This window comes from Trachymyrmex cornetzi, unplaced genomic scaffold, assembly GCF_001594075.2.
Source record: "Trachymyrmex cornetzi isolate Tcor2-1 unplaced genomic scaffold, Tcor1.1 scaffold406, whole genome shotgun sequence".
Taxonomy (NCBI): Eukaryota; Metazoa; Arthropoda; class Insecta; order Hymenoptera; family Formicidae; genus Trachymyrmex; species Trachymyrmex cornetzi.
In genome coordinates, this window is record NW_017298811.1 from 328,208 (window position 1) to 345,310 (window position 17,103).

Sequence of the window (17,103 nt, forward strand, 5' to 3'; positions counted from 1 at the left end):
CTAGAAATTGATGATTCCAAACGCTCATCGGCATTCGTCGTTATCGCGACAGAGTTGCAACCGCGTGGAATTGCATCTCAGAAGAAGGTCGCGGAGACGACGATGACAACGAGATAAGTACATTTTGCTCTTATCTTTCCGTGCGTGTGACATTTAACAGGCTCTTGTTGGCGCACAAAGACGTAGGGGGGCTCGACCTTTAATTCAGTGCAATAGTGTTCCTTCAGGGGGTATCTAATAGAAGACACGTTATGTACAAGGGACATCCTCGAGAGAGAGACATCAGAAGGGGATTTTTTTCCCCAGCTCGTGAGAACGAAACAACGCGAAGGAAAACAAAGAGAGAAGAAGGGGGTGGAGAGAGAGCTCTACTGAACTAAATTACTGGAAGAACCCACACGTTACGAGGAGAATTACAGCTTATATAAATTAATTTTAATAAGTCTATCTTTGATTTCTTTAGGCGCGGGTGACTCTAGACTGGCCCCCTATATGTTTGTATTTTGATCACTTCCTGAATTAATTGCAGCACAGATTACGCCTATATAGTCTGCCGTGAATGGTTTACGTAAAAGGTCCGTCTTAGGTCCAGTTCCACCAATTAAATAAGATTAATTTTAATCTCAGTTTAACTTACCGTTTATCTTTTTCTAATACCGGTCATTTCTACTATACATATAATACAGTTTAATATTAATCTCGGTTTAACTATCTCTTCATCTTTTTCTAGTTCTACGTTCTATTCTAGAATTGGAAAGAGAAATAAATTGAACCTCGGTTAAGAGTTAACCGTGAGTTGTGAAACTGGGCCTAAGAATTACGAGTAAGATGAACCGAGATTAAAGTTAATCTCATTAGTAGAAACGGGCATTAGAATTAAAACAAGATAACGAGTAATAAATTGAACCGAGATTAAAGTTAATCTTACATCGGTGGAACCGGACTTCAGCTTCTCCTTCGGCAAATTAGCCCAGCGATATGACGGAAACGAGCAAGTTTTTGAAGGGTCGATGAGAGAAGCGAGCGAGAGCTGAGTGGTGGTGCGTTTGACGTGATAAGACACCACGTGTCTTAGTAAACGTAGGCGAGACGCGGCGTGTCGTGCATGCGTGTGCGTGTGTCATCGGCGGAATCGTTTAACGCGCTCGTAAAAACGCTTGGCGAGTTTCGCTGAGCGCAAACCCTGGGTGCGGTGACCCCCTCGTAGGTGCAATCATTCAGGACACTTTCATCGATTTCGAACGCGCGGCTCCGGCGCGACGCGACGCGACGCAAAACGCATCGCGTCGCGTCGAATTGACGCACATAGGACCGAAGGAACCACCCTCGGGATTACTAGCCACGACCTACTTAACGAGGACAATGACGCTCTAGCTCTACCGGAAAAGTATAATCTGCTCCCACGGCGGCTCGTCCGCGTTCGACCGTCGGCGACCGTCGCCGCCGCGTTCCTGGGAAAAATAGTCGCACGTACACTCACACACGGAGAGACCTACCCACTAAGGACTCGACGAGGAATTTAGTTTAAATTTTTTGAATACAATAGCGTTCTACCGAGGAGAGCTATGAAACTAAATAAGTCTATATTATACTCTATCGTACAATATAATGTAGTGAAATATTCGAGTACAGTACAGTACTAGTTTTAAGTAAAGTATCTTTTTTTTTGGGCGGATACGACTACTCCTCTAAGGCCTCGCTCATATAAATCTTCCCGTTCTCTTTAAATTAATTAAATCGAATCTCGTCTTCCTCCTTTTTCTTTTTTAAATCTTTTTAGTCCCACGCACATCCACGTTCTACTATCTAAGTTGAATAATAATGAGACTAGACGTGAGTTCGCCCCCTTTTTCATCAAGTGAATCGAAAGAATTCGATAGACGAAGATGGGAGACATGCACATCGATCAATAACAATTATTCAATTCCGATAATGTTTCATTTACAATTCCTGAATAAAATTTCGCCTATCAGTCTAGTAAAACCGTCGGAAGAAATCGATAAATTCGCCAACCACGAGGTCAGAGATTTACCAAGTCGCACAGCGAACGAACGAGCAAAGTTATCGCATAATACCGGACCCCGGCGCTTATCTAGCTAAAATATACATTCTATTACACATCTCTCATGTCGGATTAAAGCAAACAAAGTCGAAGTTAATACTGAGTCACGAAGTTAATACTGACGTTTGGCACTGCTTTAGGAGATAATTGCGATGTCACGAAGGATTCGCGACGTTGTGGCTGCGAAAAAGAATCCTTCTTAGTTTAGGTATTCACTCCCAGTCCTCTTGCCGGGTCCGATTTGTCCGATTTCAGGTATCAAATAACCAGCGAATATATACGTTAACTCGATTAGAATTCCGTCAGACCTCCAAATCCTTTCTTTCCTATGCGTGATAATTGTAAGATTTAATACATATTATCTCGCGTTAAGTGGTCATTCTACGCCGAGAGTCCATCGAGCGAGTCTCTCTCCTTCCGCAGTCACAGAAATTATTAAAGTGGCAGTATGCAGTCCAATTCGACGAGGTTCGGTAGATCAGCGTTTCTCAACTTTCGCTACGCGTTACGCCTTGCCTATGACGAGGTATCTGGAATAAGAGTTCCGCCGTATTTACAATATTCAGTACAGACGAGAGATCGAAGAAACGACAGTCTATGTCTCGAGATATTTACACTCCCCGAAGGGACGAATTATCCTAGTATGCATGGCCTGTCCGAGTTTTTATTCGCGAGCAAAATGCCCCCGTCTCTCCATCGTCACCGCCAGAAAGAAACAATAAATGGGAATAGATGCCCGATGCTGCATTCATAAATCATCGTGTTCGTTGTATTCGTGCGCTTGGTGTACGGCTAATCGATCGCCGTCGCTGGGAGTCAGTGGTGCGAATGGTTGCGGATGGAGACCCGCTCGATAAACTTGGACAGACCTGACCTGATGAATGTCATTTTTTTTTTGCATAAACTGGTTTTGAGATAATTTTTGAAAGAGCTCTACCCACTACGTACTAAGATCGTGACGGAATTCGTCGAAGATCAGAGTTGAGAAACGCTGCAGCGTACAATATCTGGTACCATAGCAATCGAGAGAGACTCACCCCAGGCTGCCGGTTAATGTAGAGTTAAAATGTCAACAAGAAAATATCTTAGTACTCGTATGTGTCTCGCTACCTATTTAAGACATCACTACTAGAGTTTATAGCACTTTTGTTTATCCTATATTATCAATGTACGTAACAACGTATGAACAATCAAAGAGATCTTTTCTCCGTCCTCTTTATCTCATCCCTCCCCTCCACTTCAACAGCAGAAAATTCTTCCCATTTACTCGCATCGCCGTGCCTGTGGCTAGTTCTTAATTTCTCTGATAAATTGTCGGATTCCTCTAACAAATTGACCTATAAATCTGATATTGCTTAAAATCAACCAAAGCCCCTCAAAGGCTCAGCAATCCTCCAAAAGCCGAACTGCTTTCAAGAACTCTCCCTTAATATGGGGCGGTCTCCTATCAAGGAGGATGCAGGTCGCGGTGGTGGGCCCTGGCAGTTAGAATGGCCTTCAGCTCGGAATCCAGCTGTTTCTTGGTTCGCTCGCTCACGAACTGACCGCCCACCACTGGCTGGGTCAATCTCGGCGACGGCAGATCTGCCATTAGCTTACTACTGTCGCGATTCTCGTGACTCCTGGCGCGTCGTATGGGCTTCTTGATCGACAACGCTTCCTCCTGGGTCTTCTCCTCGCCGGAACGACTCAAGGAAAGCGTCATTTCCTGATTCAGGGTATACGTTGAACCACGACTACCACCTCCACCGCCGCCACTACCGCTGCCTATAGCCTCCGACGACCTGGTGAGGTCAATAGTCCCGGAGCCCCACTCGCGCGATAATTTTCTCCCGATGGCGGATGTGAGTTCGCTGTTCGGCGACAATAGCGGGCTCCTGGACTGGTAGCCAGCCGAGTGTGGAGGTCTCAAAGTGGCGAATACCGGGAAGGACTGGCCTCGCTTGGCCGGACTGCGAGGATATCTCGGCGTTGGCACGCCGCCGCCCCCAGCGGCAGAGTCACGACGAATGGTCGGTGTGCCACCGCTGGTCGAATCGCTTCTAGTAGGTGCTAACGGACGCAGAGTCGCACTGCCGCCGAAGCTAGCAAGACGCGGTGGCGGCGATCCGCCGTCTCCGTGGCTCAATCTACGGCCTACCGTCTCTAGTGGACTCCTCGCGCGCAAATTAGTGCTGCTGAGCGTGAACTCGCGCGGCTTCATCGGCGCGTCGAGACTCACCGGCGACAATCCTAGACGAGATGCCGACAAGTTCGTCGAGCTTCTACTCTTCTCCGATCGTTTAGGACTTCGAGGCATCAACGGACTCTTGCTGCGACTCCTCTCTCTACCTTTTCCCAATTTCTCGTCTTTTTTCGCAGTCTTGGCGGTATCGTTCTCCTCAGGTACCGTCTCGATCTTTTCTTCTTGTTGTACTCTGAAAGAAATTTAAATATTCAGAAGTTTCTTGCACTCTGATACTTTCTTCTATTGTTCTATTCTGATGTGATTATGAAAAAATGTTGGCTTTATCAACAAAGAAAAAAAATTGTTTCTTTTGATAAGCTTAAAAATTGTATTCCCTTACCTTCGAATTTCCTGAATCATCTCAAAGAACTGTGCTTTGCTCTTACGTCTGCGACGTTGTTCATGTTCCTTCTGGAACATGGAAACAGTGTAAATATTTAAAAATTAAAAGAAGCGTACCATCCATAAGTATGCAAACGTAAATTTTTAAATAAAAAAAAAAACTATATCTCTAAGTTTTTCAATATATGATTTCAATTTTTATATTATCACATTTAATTCGCAAACTTGTGGGTCGTTTAAAAAATCGAGGATACGCACTCGTTTAACGCTCTTCTGGAAAAGCGATGCGATCTGGCCTTGTCGCACCGTGTGCACCAATTCGCGAGCGGCATGATGCGGCGAGACCAACTCCACGCAGTTGATAAACCTGTACAGCTTCTGCGAGAAGAACATGACGTTGCGGCTACGCCAGATGGAATCCTCCGGTCTATGCCGTAATCGCGGCAGCGTGTATTTGTAGAAGAGATGTTCTCCCGCTAATATAATGGATCCAAGTACCACACCCATCCCGAGTAGGCAAAATACTCCAGCTACAGATGCAACTCCCAGTGGCCTGGGTTGACCACCCGGATCAAAATCTAAGTCCATTCCTGCTCGACCGCTCAGACAAGGTAGATCGCCGTACCTGAAATTAGCTCGCTTTATATAAAATGTTTACTTCACTGATTTTAATACCTTTTTTTAATACTGACGATCTCATTGTTATAAACATATAAAAATTTTATAAACATATAAAAAAACATATAAAATATATCAAACTAATAAATATAAAATTAATAAATAAATTTATAATGCAAAATGAGTTTTTAAAGAGATAAATAACATGTTTATGTTTTTCTCACATAGCGCAAATATTCTGCGCGTCGGACTTTATTTATCACCTAATGTATTTTCGTCTAAGGTAATTATTACGCTCTTGTTATCGCGCAAATAAAAAGAAAAATCGTACGCGAACCGATATCGATTATCCAATTTTTGCACTTATTTTTGCGCATCGCTTACCATTTTTCTTGCAAAATGTCGAGCAACCCGTTGCTTGTATAATTCGCTATAACTTTAGATATGCTTTCTTTCAAGGGATGTCCTCTCGTAAGCGCGATTGCGTAAGTATCCTCGTTGATAGTATCGCCGATTTTCTGCAAGCGGCAACCGTTGTCGGTCTCCCGGTAATAATCCAGAATCGGCGTGTCCGAGATTAAGATATCCAGGGTGCCGTTTCTCAATTTTTCCACACCTTCGGCGACATTCGACAAAGAATATCGAGCCATGTGGGACCATAATTCCGGATTCGCTTTCTGCACGTAATATTCGGCCGCGGAAGCTCTCGGTGCACCAACTCTTTGTGACAACAACTGTAATATAATATATTAAAAAATCTAAATCCATACACACGACCGAAAACTAGAACAAAATAAATATTTTCTTTTGCTATTTAAACCTCAAAATCGTTATATATAGACATATATTAAATAATATTGATATTTAATGTGAATTTTATGTGAACAATTATTAAATAATTTACAGAAAATAGTTATTATTTTCTCAGAAATTCTTTTCCTTTTACTTCTTACACATTAATTCTTATCGTTCATAAACATTTGTGAATTTATAAAGATACTCACGCTTTTATCATGATAATTGCTCACTGCAGAATGAAAAAAGAGACCGGCGATAAGGGCAGCTATATTAGCCGTGTACGAGGCCACAAAGATAACGGAGAAGCCGCCCCAAATATTAATAAGGAACTTGTTAGGCCAAGACTTTGGCGCCTTGAAGGCCACGAGGTGGCCGCACAGAAGCCCCCACATCACCCACAGCGCAGAGGCGATGGAGAAGTTCTTGCTGCGCTGCCTGCCCCAGGGATTCAAGCCGAATGGGCTAAACCATTCGTAGAGAGCGACGGCGATCGCAGTGAGATTCAGCGACGTAAATACGGCGATCCACAGCTCCGTGCTGAACGGGAACAGAAACGCAAATAGCGGTATCTCAGAACGTAGCTTCGGCGCCGTGAGAAAACTCACGCCGCTGAAGTAGTACGGCGTGGTGAAATCCACTACTTTGGCACGATGGGTAGATACACTCAAGGCCGCAAACGCCAGCTGTGCCCGACCAGACACCAGCTCACCCATCACGCCGTTCCATGTGCCGTTCCGGTTGTTCCGTTTGCCAAACAATCCGTCCTCCGCTAGATATAGATTAAAACGAAATCCAAGCTCGCGCGCCACCAAAGACAGCAGGTCCATACTCAGGCCGTAACAGCACATCACGGTTTTACCCTGCCGGCAGGTGAGGCCGCGCAAACAGAAACCCTCTTGTAAATTCGTAATCATAGTGAACGGTGATGCCTGCGCGGTCACGATACTATAAATCGGCATCCCGACCTTTTCGCCGCCCTGTTCGAGATACGCCGGCATGATGCCGCCACCCGGCCAGATTATGGTATCTAAACGGACTTCCCTGCCTCCCTTGATAGTGCCGACCTTAGTCCACCTGTTAAACATTGATGACATTGATTATTCCATCTTCTAACGATAGATACAAATATCTTAAGAACAAGTTGAACCTTAATTGAGTCTTATTCCCGGGAAACCTGACGGCTTGCAAATTCAGCAATTGGAATTCTGCCTTGTCCTTGGAGATTTGTCCCATGGATTTCCTCAACTTACTCGTCAAAATTGCAGATACATTTTCTCGCGCGTCGCTCTTCATGAATTTAGCATTACGATCCGAGTAGCATTCTGGTACAAAGTGTTCTTTGATCTGCGCTTCGCGCATACGGCCCAGCCTCGTCTTTGTTTCCAAGAAAGTCTCGTCCAAAGCCTGCGAGGTCTCTCTCAGCATTCTAGTCAGTATGGTGTCACCGCCCATGATTTTGATACCAGACGGTCTGAGCGCAAGCATACCGACCGGCATGAAACTCTTGGAATTAAGTTCCCTGTCACTTGGGAGTCTCACGACCTCCTCTTCGTCCTCAAAATTGAAGCTTTTATCCTCTCGCTTGGTCACGATCTTTTCATCTCGCCATCTATACTCTTGCAACCGATGTATATCGTTGGCCAGACTCGGCAGCGGATTCAGTGAGGGCAGTCGCTTATCGTCTAACGCGAGATTTATCGTTCGCTCCAACAGCGGTAAATTCTCGTTGGTTGCAACGGCGACACGCGAACTGTGAAGAAGATGCGAACTGATGATGTTGGGCTCGTTCGGTCGCAGTTCCGCCTTAAGATCTAGCCAGAGCCACAAGAATCTGCCCGAGAGCATCTCGAACTTGCCGGCTGCACCAAGAATCTTCCGGGCGTTGTTCAGGTCGCAGGCCATTACTACGACTCCGCCACTGCCACTCTCTTCGGCTACCCGCCTCAGCCTTAATCTTAGAGTTCTGTCGTTTGTCGGAAGGTGTATAATTGCACGAGGTGTCAACGTTGGTGGATTCGTTTGTAAAAGATGGGTGACGGGTAGGAGGGTAGTATCAATGAGGAGAGTAAACGCATGCCAATTAGCCCGATGCATTAAAGCGGCAGCTGCTGCTCCGACTTCTTTGGGACTCGAACCTATACGGTTCTCAAACCGGCCAAGATTTCCCTGTAAACAAAAAGTAATCGCTTTTATCGTTACATTGTAAGACGTCGTAATTATATAAGCGATAAAGTGCGTGAATGTGAATGTGTACCTGGCGAAGAAAGTCTCTGTGCGTAAACGGTAACCACAGAGCTGGAAGGTTCAAGGCGGCAGCAGCTGTAACGAGAAATCTGGCTGCCGATCCTCCCCCTATAATAAGGCTTAATACTGTCTTTCCGCCTTCGATGTCTGTACAAAATTTGTTTAACACTGACAAGGGATATAACAAGGAATCTGTCATGGGTGTCATCCTTGTTTCTATATATGACACATCCATGTCCGCATGAAAAGACTCCAGTCTCGCTTCCTCCCATGCTTTCTGTACGTCTGCCTTGAAAGGAGTCTGAGGCTGAGTTAAACATACCACTATCCGCCACGATGCGTAAGACGATCTGAGCCTAGCCTTTGCCGCTCTCAGAGACTTGGCAGCATCCGCGGTACCGGATACTGACACAGAAGTCCCTAACAAGAGGAGGATTACAACTCCAGTATAGGAGCTAGGCATCTTCCTCAGTTTTCCTTATGCTCCCCTTCCTCTTTTTCTATTTAGCTTTTTTGATGTACATTGCTGAAGCGTGGGCCTAATCTGTATAAAAAAATATTTTCATTTAAAAATACTATTTTAAAATGTGTGTCATTAATATATTAATACATAAAGCAGATAAGTTTCTATTAACAAATATTTGTTAGCACTTCACTAATTTTATCGTATGTGTGCATGATGTATAATTCAAATCATTTTTTAATTATACTTCATGAAGAATTTTTTCAGCGCAAGATACTTATAATTATTAATTTTTTACTGTTATAAATATATATTAAAAAAGTAATCCATTTTTGTATGTACTACGAAGGAAACGCTAAACAATAATTTGTTAATATCAACAATTAATAAGTAAAAGATTTCTAACAGTATCTTTCACCTGCTAAGGGTAGTTACCCTGTTCCACTTTCTTTTTTGCATTTGTCGAAATAATTTTTTCGACACAACAAGCACATAGATTCGCGTTACAACGTACACACACTTCAAAGGGAAGAGATTCTAAATCACATTCTAAGAACTGTAATCCGTACGCGTTTCGAGAATGCACAAAACAGAGACGACCTTACCTCTTGACGGAAGGGATAGAAGGTCGCGCGTCTGGTGGGGGTTTAAGAAGAGCAGAGCAGGGATCGCTTTTTAGCCACCGCCGCATAATAGCCGTCGATCGGGTAAACCGTGTTAATCGTCGCGAGGCACTCGGTCAATTGGTCGGTGCGGAGGACACGGACGATGAGCCACCCGTCACTTGTCCACCCCCGGACGATCTACCCCGTGTGTAACGGCCATTTTCGCGAGAGCAGCCCCTCCCTTTAAATTTCACCCCTGTGGCATCCTGTGGTCCACACGAGCGCGCTCGTGGCATACTCATGTATTGCGCCTGTCTCCCTTGGTGTACGTGTGTCCTTGCGTGTATCGGCGGCTCTCTGACAATGCCACTAACACTCGTGGATTTTGCTGACGCCCGTTATAAATGTCTCTCACAGTATCCTATGAATTAAAAAAGAACGGATTTCTTGAGCTCTTCCTAATACGAAATGTCACACAAGTTGTGACCTGATTTTGTAATATCTCTTGGGACAACTTGAATTCTCTTTTGAGTAATATAAATGAAGAAAATAATGATTTCGAGTTATAAAAGTATGATGATTGTAGATGATGGAAGAACTGAAAAATAAAAATATGTAAATCAGGACTTAAGGGGTTCAACTGGAAACTTTAGGATTGTATAAAGAAATATTCGGTTTTTATTTCGTTGTTAGTCTGCTCACAATTTTAAATCTGTGGACAAATATAAAATTTTCTCAAACTACATTTTCAAATAATTAAGTAACATAGAATACACTTATTAAACGTATTATTTAAGTTCAACTAAACACTGCTTTTTGGAACCTTTAATTCAAAACTTAATTACTAAAGGATAAAAAACTGCAACAATGATCTTCAAAATTTTACTTGAGAAAAGTTTTATTTTAAATTAGTCAAAGAATCTCTGTTAAAATTGAACCAAAAAATATTGAGACACTGTATATTGAAGAAAAACTGAAATTATTCATATCAAAGTTTGAAAATGAATTGTAACAACTGTAATCTTAAGTTTCTTTTATATAATGTTTCATGCTTCCATTGAATTATTAAATTAATCAAAATAATTTATTAACAAAATTATTTAATTTTATTAACAAAATTAAATTAAATGTACTAAAATAGCTTATTTCGTTAAAAAATTTTTTTCTATTAATATCTTGTTTACCAGTAATGGTATTCCGTGTCCTAATTAGTAGAAAAAATAAAATTGCACAATTGTATAGCAATAATTACGCATGTATATGATTTTCTAAATTTCATAACAGAAAGATATCGTATTACATTAATTTAGTAGTATTGCACAATTTTTGTTATTGCAATTTTTTTCATAATTAAGATAATGATAAATATCGTGACGTACGGAATACCTTTACGGCAATCCTCGAATCTTCAGTGGACAATAGTGCAAAGTTCTTTTCGGCCGGAAAATAGCTTCGTATATTTGGGATCCTCTTTTTAATGTACATTTGCGTTATATACATATACGTTACGCCACACTGCCATAATTGGGAGCATTTTAACTAGGTTTACAAGGCGTTGAAACAATAAGGAGACGCGTCCCGAAGCACCGCTTCGCCGAACTCGCTGTCGCCTCTGAAGACTTTATTTTCTCTCTCGTTCTCTTTCTTTCGCACCCTGTCTTTCTCTCTACAGCTAAAATAACGTAGTCGGAATGCAGTTACATGGATGCAGTCGTCTCATGGATAACGAGATTTCTGCCCCATTCTTAGCTCCCCTTCCGCTAGGAACTAAATTAATTACAGAGACAGGTTCTCAATAACGGATAACAATCATTAAAATTAGCTAAATAGATTTTGCTGCGATGCATCGTTCTCGAACGTGCTCCACGCATTGTTCAGCTCCATGAAAATCAACTTTGCTATATTCTCGTTTGCTGTACCTGCTTGCTACAACACAGAAACAGATTCGCATTAAATTTTTTTTCTTTTGAATTAAAAACTAATTTTTAACAAAATTAATGTTTAATTATTAAAATAATTATTTAGAGTAACTGATTTTTTATTTTTCTCTTTGTCAGCTTATTCATGCTTATTGTACTATTTCAAAAAATATTAAATAAAAATTATTTCTATTGTTTCATATTTTATTTAATTTCATCAAAGTTAAAAAGAAAATGTAATTACATTAATAATTAAGTATACAAAATATATATTATTGTTATTATCAATCAATTATCTTAATAACATTTATTAGAAAATTAGAAGATGTTACTATTTTGCAAATAATATAAAAAACATTGAATATTTTTGCACAATAAAAAGGATTGTGTAAATAATGATATTTGACAAAATTCAAATACCTTGTCTGGATGTACAGCCAAGCAAGCTTTTCTATAAGCTTTCTTGACGTCCGCAGCCGTGACCAATTGATGCATTTCACAACGTTGCCACCTCTCAGCCTCCGGCCATAGAACCGTATGTAGGGAGCAGAGCAAGGCCCGCAAATTTCCTTTTTTGCCCTCCGTCCACTCAGCGATTTTTAACCTATCGGGATCCATCGATTTGGCCGCTTCCACCTTTCGCATCTGATTTATTGTCTTCGGGCTATCTTTATCCGCCTTGCGCGAACTGAAGAAATTATATCCCTGGCTACCGAGCAGATCCTCAAACGCATCGCCGCTCGTCTTTTCCTTTGCTTTACCACTGAATACGTCCGAAGCGCCGCTGTTTGCACCGTTGGCCTCGTTGGTCGTCGCATTGGTTTTGTGCATCGTGTTCGGGCTGGAATGGATCGGCGTGCTCGCAGGCGCTGGACTTGCCGACTGCGGGGTATTCGAATTTCTCGGCGTACCGTTCCAACTGCCCGCCAGACCAGCGCCCAATGATCCGGCCAGATTCGCGAATGGATCCTTGTTAGCCTGAGCGGCGAAGTTCGGCACGCTGGCATTTCGTGGAAAGTTCTCTTCGGAATTTGGGCTCTTAGCGGTGTTCGCGGTACCTGTCGCGATACCGCTGAGAAGATTGCCTGAAACGTTCCCGCCTAGTGGATCAAACATCAGGTCGTTGACTTCCTTAACATTACTTGACGTTGTTTGATTCTGTCCGAATAATAAATCATTCATGTTCAAATTGCTGTTGTTCAAATTGGTTGTGTTGCTGCTCCTCGTCGCGGAATTGTCGTGTCCGAACAGTAAGTCAGTCGAGGCGTTATTGTTAATTAAAGGTATCGAATTGGCGGCCTCAGCCTGCGACGCCGACACGCCGAAACCACCCAAGAGATCGCTTTCGTTCTGACTAGAACTAGAAAATATATCTAATCCTGGATTTGCCGCCGTGGTGGCGGGAGTATTTGAGGTATTATTGGTATTATCCGGCATGCCGAGATTCAACAAATCAGCCTCCTGAAAGCTGTTCTCTTCGATCTTGATTGGCTCTTCCTCCTTCGGCTGTTCCGGCTGTTGTTGAGACACCGCTTCGTGTTGTGAAATCTTGTCGATTTCACTCGACGATACTTTCTGAGCCTGCAATAACGTCAATTATTACCGATTATCATCAACTTTCCAATGTTTTGTACTCTTCAATGTAAAAAACTGAATAATTATAATGTATATCTAACAATAACAAAAATTCTACCTCTTCCTGGTGAGAAGCTGTCCTGAAGTACTCCAGAGTTTCTTCCATCTCCAATGTCGAACCAAACAGTGGATCCGGTACGAGCTTGACACATGTTTCCGCTTCCCACGGCGCCGGCACCCTTGACAGTTTTGAATTTTCCTCGCCTATCATGACATTCAGCACAATGCGGAACTTGCCGCCGATCTCGGGAGCATCGTCCAGGTCGATTTTATCAAACGTCAAGGCGCTCTCGGTGATGGGCACGTAGCCAGTATGGAAATGTAGCGAGGCAATTTTAATACCAATTACACGGCCGAGCTGCTGCCTGGCGTGGTATATCACTAGAGTGACATCACCGCGTACAGCCGCGTCTCCTAGAATCAGGCAGACCTTGCCCTCCATCATTCCAAACAGCTTCATTTCTTCGTAATTAGCCTTCTTCGTCGTAAAGACCAATGCGCCATTACTATAAATTTCTATATATGGTCGACAACCATCTCTCGCTCTGGTGAATAATGGCACCGGCTGTATGATAACGGAACGGAGAACCAGCGGCTTCGTATGCGGAGGCCGACCGCTGCTGAGCATACTCATGTAATTAATACTGCGTAGTTCGGAGGAATGCAAACGCGGCACCTGGCGTCTCGTTGTGAACAGATCGATCACCTCTTCGACAGTGGTCAAGGCTCTGCAATGGATCAACAGAGTGCATGCCACTGTGGCACTCGCCCGATATCCGTCCTGGAAAGACAAACCAGTAGGATAAACGCGTTATTGTGTTTAGCAAGCGTTTAATTTAAATTGCGACATACTCACAGTACAGTATAGCACCACCACGTGATTGAAGTCAGCGTTCAGATATTGATAGATATCTTGACAGATCTGGTACAGAGCGAATAGCATGGGTGCGTTCGATTCCGGAGTGGCGTAGGCAAACGAGCAATCGATGTGCCTACCGGGGAGTCGCGTAACGTTCGGTCGGCCACGGGATAAATTGTAGAGCTGGATCTTGGCGGGCGGTGGGTGTCTGGTGTTGAGAAATACTCTCACGTCTTCAACGTGATTAGCCCTATAGGCAGACTCAATCCCATCGGCCGGATACGGCATAATGAGTATGCGCGACGTCAGATAACTCGCGTCCAGTTCTGTCCTGGCCATACTCTGTTGAACGGTGTGCATCACTTTGCTGGAGGTATCTTTCAAATTACGCAGAATACTGCCGGCGCCGCCCCTCAGCGAATTGAATAGGCCGGTCGAGCTCTGAGTCACCGGGCCCTTGGACACCGTCGTCTGCACGGGCGCCGGTCTCGACGGCGGCATCGTTACCGGCGCGGTGGAACGAGAGACCGACGTTGGCACACTTGACGACGATGATGGTGGTGGTGGTGGCGTTGGTCGCGGAGGTGGTGACGGCTTGATCGCGACTTCGATCTGCGGCGGTTCTCTGGGATCGAAATTGTTCGACTCTGCGATTGCTGCCAAACGTTCCAAGAGCTGTGCTGTTGTTAACCTTTGTATGGGCGAGATTTGTAAGCATCCTTTCACCAGATCATGCAAACACGCGTATCGTGGATTGGGCGGTAACGGTGGATACTTGCCGTTTACGATTGCTAGTTTGTTACCTGCACGAAAAATACTTGAATAAATGCTATTATTGTAATAAGATATCGGGTTTCTATAACTGAACTAAAACGTACACTTTTGGAATTTAAAATAAAATAAGTATATGCTTGGATATTTGGTGAAAGCGAGAAAGTTCTAGTGCAATCTAGTGTAAGAATAAAAAACAAACCTAAAATTAACATACATATTCAAGTTTATATTATCTAAAAATACTTCTTAACGATATAGTTTCTCCAATTATTTTCTATTTCTTTATATATATTCTATTATTTTTTATAAGTTGAGATATTAAGAAAAAAAATTATGTTCTTCATATTCATATCTAAAATCGTGTAAATTAGATTTTACTTCTTTGTATCTTCAAAATCAAGGAGGATATTTAAATATTATTATCTTTCTAATGAGTTATTTTATGCTCTTTCACATTCATTATCAATTATAATATCTGTACGCTCTAGTTAACTTAGTATTTAGCAAATCAGCGATTATCTCACCTTCAGGAAAAGGATGCCGCAATGTAATCAAAGAATACAATATACATCCTAAAGCCCAACAGTCCACCGGAGGTCCTATAGGTTCATTGTTCCATGTATCCATCATTTCCGGAGCACGATACATGGGAGTTGTATACTTGGCCATCTGATCTTCCAAAGTGGCGCGTTTTTGAGCATTCCATGATGGATCCGGTAATATTTGTTGAGTCGAGGTGCTACCAAAGTCACAAAGTTTCACAAGGCCGTCTCTCCCGAGCAAGAAGTTCTCCAGCTTGATGTCCCGATGCACAAAGGGTTCTGATTGCTGGCTATGCATATGATGTACTGCACGTGTCGCTTGATAGGCTATCTTGCACACTTGAGCGAGAGTCAACGTGTTTGCAGACACGTTCCTGAGTATATCCGCTACTGTACCGCCAGGACATAGTTCAGTGACAACCAGGTACTCATATCCTTTTCGTTCCTCTCGCTCCAATCGTTGGGCATACAAGAATTGAATAATATTTGGGTGATTTGACAATTTCTTCAATGTTTCTATTTCCTGTATAATGGCTCTGTTTGCATCTTCATCAGCGGCGATAAGTCTCTAACAATAAAAAATAATCTTTTTACAATACAACAAAATATAAGTTGCAAAAAGGACAATGTTGAACTAGTTTAGTTACCTTAAGTGCATATTCTTTTCCTGTAGCGACATCTTCTACTGCAAACACCAATGCCCATCCACCTGTTGATACGATGTTTGCCACAAATTATCTAAATGTTAATAATGATACATAATTCGATTACGAGGATTAAATATCTCTCGTTCATGTTTTTATCATGTGCACAAATAAATTATTTATTATGATTAAATAATGCCCTCATATATTTTATATAAAAAGTAATTCAAGCTGCAAATTTCTATAAATGTTCACGCCTGTTTTTAGTATTAAACACAAATTGCCAAAACAAACTAAAAAATTCTTTTATGTATATTCACAAATTCAATATAATTTTATTTAAACTATAAATCGTCTGTCTTTTTGGAATAATAACTTCACAATTAAAATTTTTATTCTACATATCTACTAGTAAAAAAAAGGATTTTATTTCAGTGAATTTTTACTAAAAATGGAATGATTAGTGTAAAAAATCAAAGAAAACTAGAATTATACATAACATCTACATTATTTAGTTTTTACTTTTTAAAATAACCTTTTAAAATAACTGTACATGTATCAAAGTTTGCAAAATTACATTTTACAAATAAATTATAATATAATATTTAAAAACAAACTTAAACTTTCTGCTAAATCAACTTCCTGCATAGTGTGATAGTTCCAATATTCAACATCACAAAACAAAAAGAATGTATGACTATTCAATTGATGTAAGCTATATTAATACAATCAATGGATTCTAAATATAATTAGAAAGGTGTATCAAGATAGCGCGCTCTGCGATGCATTTTCAAAAAAGCTGCAAACTCGAGAACTGAGCAAAAGAAATCACCTGCATTTTGAAACTCGTAGACAGTCGTTTAAGAAAATAGGCGATAAGTTATCAACTGACGAACGGGCAATAATATCCGATAATATTCGAGCTAGAGTGGAATCTGTGGAATGCGAATGCGTACGATAAAGAAAGAGAGAAGATGCTCGCTATGTCAGAATAGATTATCGCGATGTGCTTAGCGCTGTCTGGCCGCGTGTCAAAACACGCTTGACACATGACAGAAGGACAGATGTCACACGCGAGATTGGCGAGATCCTAGTTCCTTTCACCTCTCCTCCGCCTTTCCCACGCGATCGTCTACAGCTTTTTTTTTTTCACGACGCGAGAAAAGTAGGACACAGTCGACCTTATCGGCCGTAATCGCGAATAGGAGGTGTCGCCGGGATGTGATTTGACACTTCTGACAGTAAGCCGAGATTCGTACCAGCCGGAGAGATGATAGACTCACCCTCGGCAATCAGCCGCGTCACTTTCAGTTTCACATTGTTGATGTCCAACATCTGACCGACGTACTCGTTACCGCCAGTGCCGCCGTT

General features: G+C 42.2%; 2 protein-coding genes across 2 annotated transcripts; both read right to left on the bottom strand.

Moving 5' to 3' along the window:
• Positions 1-870: 870 nt before the first annotated feature.
• Positions 871-9,607, bottom strand: LOC108764266 (uncharacterized). The gene is made up of 8 exons (XM_018512406.1): positions 9,360-9,607; positions 8,302-8,835; positions 7,195-8,213; positions 6,254-7,121; positions 5,634-5,983; positions 4,890-5,256; positions 4,630-4,700; positions 871-4,479 (listed from the first exon to the last, which is right to left on the bottom strand). Exons 2-8 carry the CDS (start codon positions 8,752-8,754, stop codon positions 3,510-3,512), a joined length of 4,098 nt encoding a protein of 1,365 aa, XP_018367908.1. The 5' UTR covers positions 8,755-8,835; positions 9,360-9,607; the 3' UTR covers positions 871-3,509.
• A 946-nt stretch (positions 9,608-10,553) lies between these two features.
• Positions 10,554-17,097, bottom strand: aux (cyclin-G-associated kinase). The gene is made up of 7 exons (XM_018512416.1): positions 17,016-17,097; positions 15,736-15,797; positions 15,071-15,656; positions 13,770-14,575; positions 12,972-13,694; positions 11,699-12,859; positions 10,554-11,285 (listed from the first exon to the last, which is right to left on the bottom strand). Exons 1-7 carry the CDS (start codon positions 17,065-17,067, stop codon positions 11,178-11,180), a joined length of 3,498 nt encoding a protein of 1,165 aa, XP_018367918.1. The 5' UTR covers positions 17,068-17,097; the 3' UTR covers positions 10,554-11,177.
• Between the last annotated feature and the right edge of the window lie 6 nt (positions 17,098-17,103).